The sequence below is a fragment of the Plodia interpunctella genome, chromosome 13 (genome assembly GCF_027563975.2).
Source record: "Plodia interpunctella isolate USDA-ARS_2022_Savannah chromosome 13, ilPloInte3.2, whole genome shotgun sequence".
Classification (NCBI taxonomy): Eukaryota; Metazoa; Arthropoda; class Insecta; order Lepidoptera; family Pyralidae; genus Plodia; species Plodia interpunctella.
Genome location: NC_071306.1, coordinates 9,091,508 through 9,107,287, shown reverse-complemented (window position 1 = coordinate 9,107,287; position 15,780 = coordinate 9,091,508). Strand labels below are relative to the sequence as shown.

The 15,780-nt window shown below is 39.8% G+C and overlaps 1 protein-coding gene across 3 annotated transcripts in view; it reads right to left on the bottom strand.

Moving 5' to 3' along the window:
• Cht6 (Chitinase 6) overlaps positions 1 to 15,780 on the bottom strand; it is a 116,214-nt gene that overhangs the window by 43,095 nt on the left and 57,339 nt on the right. For all 3 annotated transcript variants that reach the window (XM_053754226.2, XM_053754228.2, XM_053754227.1), the window contains exons 6-18: positions 11,493 to 11,622; positions 10,818 to 11,003; positions 9,931 to 10,159; positions 8,904 to 9,009; positions 7,450 to 7,572; positions 6,901 to 6,998; positions 6,234 to 6,356; positions 5,054 to 5,268; positions 4,537 to 4,633; positions 2,114 to 2,246; positions 1,451 to 1,567; positions 786 to 1,001; positions 289 to 420 (exon numbers count right to left, since the gene is read on the bottom strand). In XM_053754226.2, coding sequence (XP_053610201.1) covers positions 289 to 420; positions 786 to 1,001; positions 1,451 to 1,567; positions 2,114 to 2,246; positions 4,537 to 4,633; positions 5,054 to 5,268; positions 6,234 to 6,356; positions 6,901 to 6,998; positions 7,450 to 7,572; positions 8,904 to 9,009; positions 9,931 to 10,159; positions 10,818 to 11,003; positions 11,493 to 11,622 — 1,905 coding nt within the window. The remainder of the gene's footprint in view (positions 1 to 288; positions 421 to 785; positions 1,002 to 1,450; positions 1,568 to 2,113; positions 2,247 to 4,536; positions 4,634 to 5,053; positions 5,269 to 6,233; positions 6,357 to 6,900; positions 6,999 to 7,449; positions 7,573 to 8,903; positions 9,010 to 9,930; positions 10,160 to 10,817; positions 11,004 to 11,492; positions 11,623 to 15,780) is intronic.

Genomic DNA, 15,780 nt, shown 5'->3' with positions numbered 1-15,780 from the left:
CCGACGTACTCATAATAATTAGCAAGCGGCAGTGAATTGTGAGTTATATGGCAAAATTTATACATGCTTGCAATGCAATTGCGTCCTTGTCAAAACATGCAATCTATCGCTGCCTCACTGGGATTTAACATGATTGAAAATACGATGTAAAGATCATACTGAAGTAAAAGATGAATGTATAAATAGATGATTTTATTTTACTATCACAAGCGCTACGAGTATAGCACGAAGTATTCCATTATTAGAATAGGGGGAAATAGTAGATAGGAGTATTTTAAGTCTACTTACTGCACTGTAGTGGTCTCCTCAGTGGTAGGCCTCTGTCTTCTAATGGTGACGTACTCTGGCATGTTCTCCCTCCGCGCGCTGACGTCCAGCGCGCCGGCCACGTACGGCTCCGCGCGCTCGAACAAGGCGTTCCTGAGTAGAATGAAATTACGGGATTCAGAAAATTTGTGATTTGTGAAACTTCATAATAAAACGTTTATTTCTGACCTTAAATAAACGTTTCATATAGTAAAGCAGTTTCATAAAGTAACAATGGATCCATATCCATTATAATAGAAACTGCTTCAGAAATCTTTCTACTAGGGATTCTTGCTCTGATATTCCTACTTATCTGTGTTATATTAATGAGTAAGCAAACAGGCATGCTGCCGACCTGATGGGACATCAGAATCCTGAATTATTTTTATGACCTTTTGAAGAAGTTTATGATGGTAGCCTCAAGAGAATACAATGTCTTTTGACAGTTATGTTATCCAGAAAACTTTGTAGTATCTTACCTGGAGGCAGTATCATCAGCCGTGTCCGTGTTGTACGTAGGTCTGGCTCTTCTGATATTGACGTACTGTAACGTCTTGGATGTAGTTCCATCCTGCTCCGCTACCCTGGCGCGGGAGACTGGTCGGCTGTCCACCTCTGCTTCTTGTTCTGATTCATCTTCTTGCTCTTCTGGCTGTGCTGTGGTTTGTTGGCGAGACCGATTTATTGTTGTGTATCTGTTGGGGAAAATTGTTGGTAAAAATTATTGGAATGGAGTTGGAGCCAGTTTAGCTTGCCTACTGAGTGTCTGCAAAATGAGACGATAAAATACTGTGATAATTATTTTTTTTTGTGCTGCAGTGAGCACTAACAAAAATTTTAAGAACAACTTATTGTATTTCTAGCTTCATGCAGTAGCCCACTATGATATACCTAGGCTATCAATAGGTTATCAATAGAAATTTGTAATTATTTTACTTATTGCCTATAGCAGCTGTTAGTTCAATTATTTAATATAGAAATAAATAAATGTTGCACCAATATTCTCGGCCCATTTGTTGTTTTAGACATTCTGGCACCATGCGTTGATTCTCATCATGTCATCATCTATTGTAAGTCAGTCCAACGCTGACCTTCGTAACATATGAATAAGGAACGTGACCAAAAAAAGATTATCAAAGCTTACTGAGGCCTATCCTTCTTGAGCAAGGCATCCCTATCATCAGCTGGAGCCAGACCCGCGTTCTGCGGACCGCGGCGGCTGTTGCCAGACGAGGCCTCTTCTAGAATGCTGTTTCCAAATCTGTAACAGAGACATTATGCACCAATTTGAACGAGAATGCCATTTGTACATTTTTGATTTTCTAACTTCGTGCTATGAAGTTAAATAAATAAAACTTTTATTATTTTTCTTCACATTGCTCGTTTATCTTAAGCTACCTTACTTTCTGATTTAAATTGTTTCCTCTCAAATACTTGGTTGACTGGATGAAATCCCTCTCGGTTAAGATCACTTTTGTAACATTTGCTATTTATTACCACCACAATTTAAAAAAACTTTCAAGTGCAAGACGATGTGCACGTGGAGATCGTTCCGTACCTTGATACATTAAGACATTTTTCCTATTTCTGTTTGACCATCACGCAGCAAAGATACCTATTTATACGTTACAGATTTGTATAAATGTATACCAAACCCCGCGCAATGCTCACAAAACAAACGTTTAAATTTTTGTTAGCGCTCTTTGTGCTCAGCTCATATGAAGCGAAATTGGTGGCACCACCATTCTTCAGCAATCTTTTAAACAATTCCAGGAGTTTCTCCAGCGGCACCAGTCCACCTCCTCACCTGCTCTTGCCCCGGGTGCGCTCCAGCACCTTGTACAGCTTCTTGTTGAGCGAGGACGGCGTGGTGGTGGCGCCGTCTGCCGGCTGCGATCCTCCTGACAGCTTCAGGTGTTTTTCCAATTGCTCCACTCCACCTAGATTGGACATTATAGTTTCTATCAGTGGACAGTGTTCATTTACAATTGTATGTATAGGCGTACAATTAAAAATACTTTAAACGTAATTTGTATGTTTAAAACATAAATTATACTGTTATATCGTCCCTTGTCTCATAATAATAAACTAAAAAAACATCGAAAATCTTTATGTAATTTTGATAAATTATTATTATGTTGGTACGCATTTTCAGCCACGGGTCCATTGGGACCCGGTCTTTTGAGGCATTCATGGGGCCAAAGCCAACATTGAAACATTGAAGAGGCCTCCTTGTACCTTTTTATTCTAAAATGAGATGACTGCATCTGTAGAGATCCATCCCTTGGTGTACCATCGGGGAACACCAACGGACAGTCCCCCGCAGCTGCTAGACTATTGCCGAGAAGGGATCTACGTGATTTGGGCTATGTATATGTGATGTTAGTGGGCTAGATTTCTGGTTTACGGAGTGAGTGCTGACATCTACATTAAAATTACTCACTAAAACTTTACGTGGTAGATCGTGACTCGCTGCTTTTTGGCTGTATGTGCCTGTGGGCCTAAGTAAGCCATGTGCAGACGGCTAGGGCGTAACACAATAGAGCAGCTGAGGGTGTCGAGAGGTGCGGCTCCGGTTTCACCATCACGGGACTTACCCCCGAGAGCGGGTTTCCCCGCAATTACGTGCAATACACTTCCATGGAGCGAATATTCTGCTCTTGCTACTTCACTCTGACCGGCCGGCTAAGGCAAGACAGAGGCGGGGACGTGTTACTGTGTGTATGTGTGTGTGTGTGTAGGTGCATGTGTGTGTGGTCCCCTGGAGATCGGGTCCTTGGTGACGCCGCTCACCAACAGCTCGCCACAAGTTGCCCTGCGGTGACTGTTGCACTGGAATCCAAAGGAACCCAGCGGGCGATGGGGTCGTCACATCCAGACGCCTTATTATTATTGTCTTTTTTTTGGGTTCCACGGCACATAGTCCGGTCCTTTGAGAGGCTTGCGTGGGGATATGGATCCAACACGTAGAGGCCCTTTGGAGAATTTTGATGTTGTGTAGGTCTCCCGCCAAGACCCGCTCCCGGATATATCAATGAAATGATATGCCCATGAGCAGGTCTCGGCGGGAGTGTGAACTATTGCAGAATAATGGATAGAAGAACTGGTCTATAGAATGAAATTTGGATGGACTGAGAATGGTCTATTGCAAAGAGTTCGGTCACCTGCCATAATCATGTTAACTGACTATTCAGTGGCAGGTGGTGACTCGCCGCTCACTGGATGGGCCCCTCAAATCAGTCGCCGTGATTGGCGACAAAGGGGCAACATTGACTTGGGCGGCTAAGGGTGTAGAGAGGTGAGTCTGCGGGGCGCGAAATCGTGGTGATCCAGTCAGACGCCCCCGGCGTTATGACATTTTACACTTCCACCCTTCGAGCATATAGCTCTCGCGACTCGACTCTGGCCGGCCGATGAAGGCAAGCCAGAGGTAGGGGTCCTGTTACCTCTCGGTTTCCACTCCGACCTTGGGGAAGGAAGGCGGAGGTGAGGAACAGGGGCCTCCCCTGGGAGCACTCAGGTCCGAGGGGTCGCTACTCCCCAACAGTTCGCCACAAGCTGCCCTGCGGGCTTATTATTATTATTATTATGTATCTCCTTAACAATACACCGCACCTAGGCCGGTCCTTTGAGAGGCTTGTGCTAATACGTAGAGACCCTTTGGAGAGTTTTGGTGTTGTGTAGGTCTCCCGCCAAAACCCGCTCGCGGATATACAAATAAAATTATATGCCCATGAGCTTGTCTCGGCGGGAGTGTGAACTATTGAAGAATAGAATATAGATAGAATACTGGGAATTATTATTAATTATTTTGATTACAAAACATACATGTTTTGTAATAAAACTATCAAGATACGAAGAACAAAATTCAATTATTCAAAGGATCCCTTGCGAAGCTGGAATGGGTCGATAAGACAAATAGATAAATAAAACATTTATTTGTAAAACAACAATACAATACACAACCAGACTAAAAACACAGTATTACAAAGCACAATTGAAAAGCAAGTGTACTGTGTTGCAGCAATACAAACAGGCCCATCTCAGTACACATATCACCCAGAGGGGCGATACACTGATCTTCAGATGAGACCTGAATCAGTGTGCGATATTGTGCGATGTGCAAATAATATAATGATACTTCTTCTTGGGTGATTACATCAAACGAATGAGGATAGCAAGTGGGATAAAATGAGATCTTGATGATAATGAATCTTTATCTTCACTCACCAACTTTCTTGATAAGATCGATCAGCTCCTTGATGACTTTAGGGTCTTCAGCTTCGATGTCTGCCGCGTCATCATGAACTTCGTCTTCTTCTTCAACCTAACCATAAAATATTATGCAATATGGTAAAACTATTTTTATTATATTTTTATACAAATTTTTAATTTGTATTGTTGATAAGTCATAACATGCATATAATAGTGGGCCATGTCTGTACATAGGAGATATTAAAGAAAAATAATTACAGGGTGTCTTTATGGGACTAATAGGAGCCAAAACAATTTTTTTAGAATGTTTATCTATTTGTATGTTTATTCCCGCATCACGCAAAAACTACTGGGTAGAATTTGATGCAGTTTTCACAGTTATGTAGGGGACTTAACATCTGGTACAGGTTACATAGCGTTACGTTTCTTAGAACCCGAGATATTGACAATAATAAGTTAGGAGCGGACGCACAAAACAAATGCGGGCGAAGCCGCGGATAAAAGCTATATCATTAATAAAAATATAACCCACCTCAGGTTCCGGAGTAGTAGTTGTAGTGGTAGTGGTCCTAAACAGCACTGAGTTCTTAGTGCTCAGCTTGATAGGCCTCCTGGTGGTTGTGGTTGTGGTTGTGGTGGTGCTAGAGCTGGGGGCCTTGGGGGGGGCCTTCGTGGTGGCGCTGGGCTTCTTGCAGAGGACGTTGCGGGCGAAGTCGCAGGAATCCGCGGCCTTGTTGAAGAAGAGGCCTGGGGAAAGAGATATTATATCAATAGTTACGAGTAGTATATAAAATTCATGAAATGTGGTCCCGCCCTGTAATATCCATATATTTCGTACTAGACGACTAAGGAACACATAAGCCATGGCAGCTGAGAGGGAACAACCGCATCCCCAAAGAGGGTTGACGATAGGCAAGCGGACGGCGATAATATTAAAGCCATATCTTAAAAATGTAAAGATTTTGTTTTTGAAAGCTGATCCCAATATATAATGCCTTCCAATTTCCGTGGCGCTCGGAGCTCCCTAACTAACGCTTAAAATTCAGATTTTATTCAAGCCGCCTTAAGACATCTGACATGACGTTTAAGACTACGTACGTACTAGTAGCATACACTAGCGAATTAAACTATCAACCAGTGTGCAAGTTTTCTCACGATGTTTCACCGGAATTCAAATTCAAATCATTTATTCAGAAATTAGACCTTCACAGGCACATTTTTACGTAAATTTTTATATTAAATACTTATTTCTCACAAACTACAAACTACTGGCATTTCGGAACAACCACAGCTGAGAAGAAATGCCGAAAGAAACTCGTTTGAACAGTGTTGGTCCCTATCATGCCAGATCGGCTTACCATTATTGTTTCTTACAATTTTTTTCTAATAACATATCAAAGGTAGCAAGTGATGATTGCTGAACATAGCGTTGAGCAGTCCATTATCATAGGTGGCTAAATCCATTTATATCTTGTGGACAAGCATTATGAAAGCTAGATAAGTTTATATTAGATATCCCCCATGAGGCTGACTAGTGCACTCAAGCCTTGTCAAAAATTTAGAAGAACAAAAAAAAGAAGCAAGTGATGACCTATCGAAACTACATGAGTCAGATTGGTATACAAACTCATATTGCACGAGTAGGACCTGGGACCTTTCGATCACAGGCAAGTCTTAACTGGACCACTGGTTCAAGAGATTTAGGTACTTACCAGAAGGGCAAGTGAACTGATGAGCCACAATGCCGAGGTTGGAGGGCCCAGAGTCCAGACACCAGAAGTACTTCTTGCAGTCGCGGGGGTGGGGGAAGAAACCTTCGTCTTTACACTTGAAGTCTGGAATAAATTAATAAAAAACTTGTATCTCCAAAAGTTTTTGATAATATTACAATTTTGAACTAGATTTTAATATTTACAGATTAACCTCGTTATTCATAAAAAAGTTAAAGAATAAACTTTGAGCTAATATATGATTTGTCTCTATCGCACTTTACATTATTTTACATTGACAGAAAGAGACAAAACATACTTTATTTCTTTATTTATCAATGTACACAAGAAACTTAAAACATAAATATATTTATTGTAATGTATGTAACTTGTTTATGAATAGTAGGCTCAATTTGTTACAGCTGTGTTTGAAGGTTTATTTTTTACATAGACGTCGGGTTTGGGGCGTCACAGTACAGAACCGTGGTTTAGAAAGATACTGTGAAAACATGAGGATGAGAGAGAAATTAAACGTTTTCATATAAAAAATAAAATAAAAATATATATTACCTTCGAATGCGGACGTTATAATATAATACCATTTATTTTTAAATATACATTATTGTCATATAATTTGTTGACAATTAATGAACACATATAGACGACATACCTGATCCTGGGTCCGGGGTGGTGGGGGGTTCAGGAGTGATGATGTTCCAGGAGGGAGTGGTGCTGGTGACTGAGCTCTTGCGTTTGCTGCTCAATGTCCTAGAAAAATATTTTTATTTAGTTAGTTTTTTCTTCAAAGAGTCGCGACCCTGATCACCCTTAGTCTTTTGTTAAGGCGCGGTTGGTAGGGGAAATGAACAAAGCCATTTAAGAATTAACTGACAATTTTAACAGAATAAATGGTGAAAAATATGGGTTTTCACCGAGTTGAATTGTAATGAATCGCAATCAACATCTATGGAGATGCGCGCAAACTGGTTTTTAAAAAGTCCGAGCTCAGTATGTCCTTTTTTTGTTGATCATGTCCTTATATACTAATCGCTGTGCGACAGACATACAGAGTCACCCAGTGACCACGTTGCATAATTATATACTGTACAGGACCTGTACAGGTCCGAAACGCACGGGTAATAAAAAAGGTATGTGCGCGTTTAATACCTGTTTAGTATATAATTATGCAACGCGAAAGTTTAAAAGCATGTGTCCTTACTTGGCTGCAGTGGGTTTTAGAGTAGTAGTGGTGGTTGTGGTCGAAGTGCGAGGTCGGTTGCGTCGCCTCGAACTGGTGCGTGAGGGTTGGGGCTTCTCTGTGACGATCGCGTTGTCTGTGGCTCTGGAATTATGGAAACACGAGGTCAGGTTGACTATATGATAATACAAACTTGGTTTGGTGTTGTTGGGACACATTTGTAATGTCAGCAATAATATATCGCATCCCGGTTTAGCGTGCGACTAGAGCCCCAGTCGTCACCGGACCTCATACGACACACGTCGTTCGTAATACTCCTCCATTGCAGTGTGATTGTAAACCTTCTTACGTAAACTGTGACAATTGTGACTATATGTGTGAATGTGAAATAAATACGTCGTTCTGGAAAGTTCATTTTTAATTTGATTAAGATCCCAGTAGGAGTCAATTCATATTAGTAGAGGAAAGGCGAATAATACTCCCTCTACAGTGTATTAAAAACTCTCTGAGATTTATATTTCAAAACGAATCGCTTCCCGCTGTCTATGTATGCTTAGATCTTTAAAAGTACGCAAAGGATTTTGACGAGTTTGAACGACAGAACCCTTAATCTACGAACGATTCGCCGACAGAATAGAGGAGACATTCTGTCGGCGAATCGTTCGTAGACGAAGGGTTCTGTCGTTCAAACGCCCGATGTCGAAACATTCTGTCGACGAAACGTTCGTAGACGAAGACCAGACCTCCACCACTGGTTGCTTCGTTTTACTCGCTAACGGTTCTCCGACAATTGTTTCAGACTCGATTTTGACACGGGTTTTTAATAGATAGTGAGGAAGGTTTATGTGCATAAACCATATGGGTAAAACCATAATAAATTTATTATGGTTTTACCCGAGCGAACCCAGGACTGCTGACCGCTATTATATAGTGTAGTGTACAAAAAAAAGAGTTCATTTTGTATTAGGTACAGTCTTTTCTTTATTTCAGAGCGTGTTGTAATAAAAGAACATTTTATCTGCAATATTGATAAACTGTAATGTGTGGAATCAGAATATGATCTTATCCTTCATCGGTACCTAATAATAATCGCAAATGTATGATGATATAGACTCACATTTCATTAGTAACTTATGGTGAAAGTGATGTTTTACGAGGAGAATTCCAATCAAAATTAAACAAAAAAATATATATTAGGACAAATCACACAGATTAAGGTAGCCCCCAAAGTAGTAAACTTGAGACTTGTGTTATGGGATACTAACTCAACTATACTATATTTTATAACAAATACATATATACATAAACATCCAAGATCCGGGTCAATAAGAAAAATACCATTTTCCATCATGAACCGGCCGGGGATCGAACCCGGAACCTCTTGGTTTAGAGGCAAGTACTTTGCCACTGCGCCACCGATGTCGTCAAAATGTATGTAATTAAACAGCAAAAGATGAATTATTTGCCTAACTTACCCTGTTTTAAGTATGTAAGCCTCCTTCGCAGCTTCTATCAGAGGGTAGGGCTTGCCGTGGCAGGTTCCTCGGAAATCGTCGTTGTCGATGGACCAGAACATAATTCCTGGAATCCAATATATAAATATTTGTATACCATAATAAATAAATAAATAAATAAATATATTAGGACAAATCACACAGATTGAGCTAGCCCCAAAGTAAGTTCGAGACTTGTGTTATGGGATACTAGCTCAACGATACTATATTTTATAACATATACATATATAGATAAACATCCAAGACCCGGGTCAATCAAATCAAAAAATCATGTTCATATATATGACTTGAATAAAATTTGACACCAGTGTTATCCATGATTTGACGACGTCGGTGGCGCAGTGGTAAAGTGCTCGCCCCTGAACCGAGAGGTCCCGGGTTCGATCCCCGGTCGGGTTATGATGGAAAATGATCTTTTCTGATTGGCCCGGGTCTTGGATGTTTATCTATATATGTATTTGTTGTAAAATATAGTATCTTTGATTTAGTATCCCATAACACAAGTCTAGAACTTACTTTGGGGCTAGCTCAATCTGTGTGATTTGTCCTAATATGTTTATGTTTTGGAACGTTAATTAACCCAAGGCACATGTTCATACGATTTTAAGAAGCCTTCAGACCACAACACGTTTATCTTCATCGGAAGCTAATGCTGGCTAGTAAAGTGGTATAACAACTACCATCCTTATTTCCTTACTAATATTATAAATGTGAAAGCAAGTATGTTTGTTACCTCTTTACGGTCTATCTACTCTACCAATCTGAAATTTTGCATTTATGTACTTTGAAGTATGGAGAAACACGTACGTACGTTTTACACATAGGAAAATTTACGCGGACGAAGCCGCGGACAACAATTACTATCCCTATGAGTCAAATTGGTATTATAGTACAGGGTTTGAGACCGGGTCTTCTCGATCACAAGCGGGGTTTTTAAATGCAAAAGGCGTAAATAATTGAAATGAAAGAAACAATCATCAATCCTCACCTCCAAGACCATTTTCAGCGACGTACTCCGCTTTCCTCTTGACAATTTCGATGTCGTCGTAGCCGACCCACTGGTTGCCCCTGTATGCCACAGGGCCCATGGCCTTAGGATTCGGATACATCACGGTCCATTCTTCTTCTTCTTCTTCCTCCTCGGAATCTTCTTCCGATTCCTCTTCTTCATTGGCTACGCTGCGTTTTCGCTCTTTCGGCTTCAAGTATTCGCAGATCTGTAAAATGTTATATAAAGATGATTATCTAATCTTATTTTACGAACAATTAAAACACACAACATGTGTGATACGTTAAATAGAATAGAGAGCTTTGTCGGTTTCTTCCTTAAACAAATAAATAAATAAAATATATTAGGACAAATCACACAGATTGAGCTATCCCCAAAGTAAGTTCGAAACTTGTGTGGGATACTAAATCAATGATACTATATTTTATAACAAATACCAATAGATAAACATCTCAGATCCCCGGGCCAATCAAAAAAAGATAATTTTCCATCATGACCCGACCGTGGATCGAACCCGGGACCTCTCGGTTCAGAGGCAAGCACTTTACCACTGCGCCACCGAGGTCGTCAAAGCGTCGGAACCCGTCTTTCTTACTTTTTCTTCTCCACTTCGCATAGTCTTCAGCATTCCTTTTTATCAGAGCACTGACACGCATATAATTTTTGACGATTCTTGGGTTTGCCCCTTCTACCAGGACCAGGCGGAAATGGTTAACCAGAATGTACGTCCATGACAAACTGTTTTACAGTAGCGTGTTTTAAAAAAGAGTGGCTATATACGTAACACCTCACTTTGTCCTTGGTAGCTTCACTTTTCAATGTGTAACCACTGCAGAAATTACAAAGTAAAAATCTTCATCTCTTACCTCATAATAAGCCAAGTATCCCTTCTCCCTGGTAGCCTCTCCCTGTTCTCCTGGACCATCAGCAGGCGCTCCAATCTCAAAAGCATCAGGGTTGAACAGCGTGTACGACCGGCCGTATGTGGGTATCCCCAAGACGAGCTTGTGTGCGTCGGCGCCGTTCTCCAGGTAATATTTTATGGTGTAATCCTGTAAAGAGAAAGAAATACTTTCAGTTATTATCATAATTTTCAGCCTACATGAACTAACTGCTAGGTATAGCTCACCAGCACACCGCTGGTCAGGTCACATTTTTTAGATAACAGGAAAGCAATGAATCAGACTGGCATAGGATCTCAGAAAGTGTTGCGCAAAAGGGACGCTTATACTTCAAGTTTACATGGCAGTAAATACAAAAATACAATTGGTGAACACCAGTTTTATCATGAAAAATATTTGGCACGGCCATCACCACATTCAAAGGCTGCTCTTAAGATCTTCTGTTCTGCGCGGTGGTTGGTCAGTAGACCGCTGCCATCTCATGTAGCCTCATAACATATATACCATATCCCGAATATCTGAGATACTGACATCTTTCTCAAGTAGACAGTTTTGACGTCACGATCATCCAGCATTCTAGAAGCCGTGTGTCAAGACTTGGGCAGAACTATGTCAGAACAGACAGAATATAATACTTACAATAGTAAGTTCGCTATCATCGCTGTACTCATTGGGCTCCTCCAGGGGGTACAGTGGTGCGTGGTGGTTCACTGCCGGCTCGAAGGCCGAGTGGTAGTCATACGTGAGCAGGTTCATCCAGTCCAGGTATCTGGAAGAAAGTTCGCTGTTAATATGCTGACGAGAAACATATCTCATACTTTTATGTTGAGTAATTATATCCTCTCAAACTATCGTTGCTAGACTGGAAGACATGTCTTCATGTGATAGGTCTGTCATTGAATATTTACAATCTTATTGTGTATGTACAGTTAACAGCACATTAACCTACCCAAATTAAAACTGGTCGCTATTACCGCGCCATAGGGGTACATACAGGGTAACTTGATGTGCTTGACTGTACTTTTAGGATGCGTTCTATGTACAATAAAGATATTACAAAAAAAATGTGGACGCCACAAAATATTAGTTTTGAAAAAATGCGTGCTTTCTCATCCTTGCTTATCCACGGGCTATGACTATGACGTCCACCTTTGGGGATGATCAATTCCTAGGAAGGGAACTTGTTGTACGGCAAATTGTTGGCTGTAGTCGTTACGATATGCTCGGGAAGATATGGAGCGGCTCTATTCTAAGGCGTGAACCATACGACACAGAAATAAATGGTATGTTCCATTATATGTATAAATAAACTATAACCATTACAGCTAATTTATTCGCAATGCTAACAGACTATTTGAATTAAAATATTCTGGCTTCGTGTAGCAAATAGTGCATCGGCGCACATTAGCATATTCTGAATATTGCACTCCGGACGCATTACGCGGGCATGCTTCCGGACGGCTGTGGCCGAATTCTAATTAGCTATTTGGTTCCAATTATACTTATAGTTCCTACAGTTCTGAAAGAGGAAGTATTTATTTTACAGTTGAGACTGAGGTGAATGTGAGCGGTCGCTAGGTACCTAATTTTGTTTGCATAAGGCCAAATACATTCAAATATCAGACACACACATTCAGTGCAATAAACGACGACGGTCCCGGGTTCGATCCCCGGTCGGGTCATGATGGAAAATGATCTTTTTATGATTGGCCCGGGTCTTGGATGTTTATCTATATATGTATTTGTTATAAAATACAGTATCGTTGAGTTATAGTATCCCATAACACATAAGTCTCGAACTTAATTTGGGGCTAGCTCAATCTGTGTGATTTGTCCTAATATATTTATTTATTTATTTATTTAATATAAGACTTAACCCTAAATTATAAACAATTACCAACCATTATTTGATCGGATGTCACTATTATCATTAACATTGTCAAAACATTATAGGCATAGATATAATGTTTTGGTCTAACAACTAGCGATGCCGCCTATCGTGCGATGAGACGAAAAAGTAGGAAAACGAACCCTGATTTCTAGTGGTCCTATTCTAGGGCGGGACCACACGCTCCACGAGTGTGCACGTTTCCTCACCATGTTTTCACGACGAACAGAATTGATAAGGCATGAATCAACATTGATAGTCAATTGTTTCAAGGTCAGTTTTTAAATACATATAGTAGTAGAGTATGACAAGATCTGAGCCGGATTTAAATCCAGCTGGCTTCGAACCTTGACCTTTGAGAATCGCGCTCACTATTAACATCTTATCGGAGGAAGATTGCTTCCGCAAACTATGTCCTGAGACTTTTTGATGCCACATTCTGTGTTAAGTTACATAAAGATGAAAAAAAAATGACTGTAATATGTAGGTACATAGATAGTTATAATTTTGAAACAAACCATTATACCATGTCATAGTTCCCACAAATTACTCCCCAATGAAGACAAACACAAAAGCGGCGAAACAAAGCCTCGCGCATAGCAACTTGATAAGTTATAATGCTTCGTTTACATGACGCAAGTGGTAAGTGATTCTTGAGGGCTCTTTAATGAAATCTTACCTTCTTAAAGTCTATTGACTTACCTTCTTAAAGTCTATTGACTTTAAGAAGGTAATTTCCTCTTATCTAAAGGTCGTGGACGTGACGTTATGGGAAATGTAACGCACATAACGACTTTCAGAGAATTAATAATGAATTGGATATCTATTGCCTTCTCCAGATCACACAATAGCAAAACCATGAATTAGACTGCAGGTTTCCTCAGGATGTTTTCCGTCACTGGCGGCGTGGTGGTGTGTTAAAACTATCACACGAGTTAGTTTGGTATATAAACTCATTTGGTACATATAGGAATATTACACACATACAGTACGAGTACATTAGAATCTGGATTCTTTTGGTTCATACGCTTTCACGGTCGAAGTTCGAGATCCACATAAATTAATTTTGGCTCAGATTTTTCTCACTTAGGGAATGCTGTGTTTGAATATTACTTTACTTTTTTTAGAAATTTTATGTGTAAGTTTCTAAATACATATATGTTTCTGAATATTAATCCACTGAGCTCCTTCGATCGCCCACGTGAGCGTATCAATAAGCAAGGAAGCTATTATACTCGTGTAAACGCGACAGAAACAAACGCAGCTTTTGTAGAACTAACAAAGTCCTCTTGAGACCGGTCATTGGAACATTGTGGTGGCCAGTAATAGATTGTATCGTCTCTATTGTTACAAGTTACAAGTAGATACTCATTGCGGACGAACGAACTGTAGATTGGAGATAAGTTATAGATGTGGATCGTCTGATAAATTTGTTAAATGTTGTTTTTTTTTTATCTCTACTTAGAAGCAAATAAAGATTATTTGATATGATCTTTGTAACTAAATCTATTTTGCTAGATATTGTATGTAAGTTTTAACTTTCCTAGCCGAGATATTTTCTTATTTTTGACAGTTCATCCTAATTCTATCCTAACACCTACTTAAAATTATTATTGCGAACGTAACTTTGTTTATTTATTTGTTACCTCTTCACGCTTTACCTACTTATCCAATCTTCTTCAAATCTGGCGTACATGTAGCTAAGAGTACGTAAAAGTACATAGGGTTCCATTCGGCCCAGAAAATAGAACTGTTCCTCTGGAAAATTACCGCAAGCTAAATCTGGTTTGATAATGGAAAATGTAGACGTTTGTGCGTAGTTTCATTCAGCGTAATTTTAAGTGTGTTAATTGCTTGTGATGCTTTTAGGCGACTTAAATAAAATCTGACGCCAGTCAGATTTTATTCGTACCGTAGATAGTTAGATAGATAAAAACTATACTTGCAGCAACAGAACACAATATAGTTACATCAAAATAAAAATACCACAAGTACAATAATTAAATGCACAGATAATTATATATAAGTAATGTATACTGTAGCAATACAAAAAGGTCTTGGCTCAACGATAATATTGATCCTCGGGGAGCAACGCGTTGATTTTCAGCCGTAACCACATTACAGTGCAATGAAACAATTAATATAACTTACAACCAGTGTGCGGGTTTTCACACCATGTTTTCCTTCATCGGAAGCAAGTTTCATTATTCCAAAAGGACTAGCTGTTTCCTATCTTCCAGTACTTCATGCCTATTGTGTCTCTATTGTTAGCCTCGAAGTTACGAGCTTACGAAAGCAAGGATGTGGGGAGGCGGTTAAGCCTTAGTATTATGCAGATTTAAGGCCAGACCGACTGTGGAACGCATAACGTGTGCGTGCTTTTTTGTATGGAATTGTGGATGGATGTAGGGAATAATAGGTGCTCTAAATATAGGTGATTAATATCTATCATCAAAAAAGACAACGACAGCGCGATCAAAAGAAAAAAAATTACGATTGCCATATTACATACATAATTAAAGGGGCTTATACGGTACTTTCTGTTAACCTAGAATCATTCAATTCGGCATAGAAGTAAGGTCTTACAACACAGATGAAGACAAAAATCGAAAAATTGTGAATTGTAAGAACTATTTAAGCTAATTTAACGGAAAACAATGTGCGCGAGTCCAACTTGCTCTTGACCAGTTTCTTAACGCTTCCATGTAAAGTTCCGATACAAAAATGTGCGGTACAAAACTAGTCAACCAAACAATGTATTAAGATACCTCGTCCACGTGTCCACTAGCCACGTTTCACGCTTGGCCAGTCCCGATTATTTATTATCAAGCGTGCGGGAACTTAAGGCTTGTGTTATATTTTCAAATGTTATGCTTCTTATTTTCCGGATGGGAAAGAAAAAACAAAATCCGATACATTTTATGTTTTTTTTTGTCGTATACTTTTTGTTCTTTTATGACTAGCGCCATCTATTTTCAGCAGACAGATTCAAACAAGTGAGCGCAGATTTCTCACGATGTTTTCCTTCACCGAAAGTTG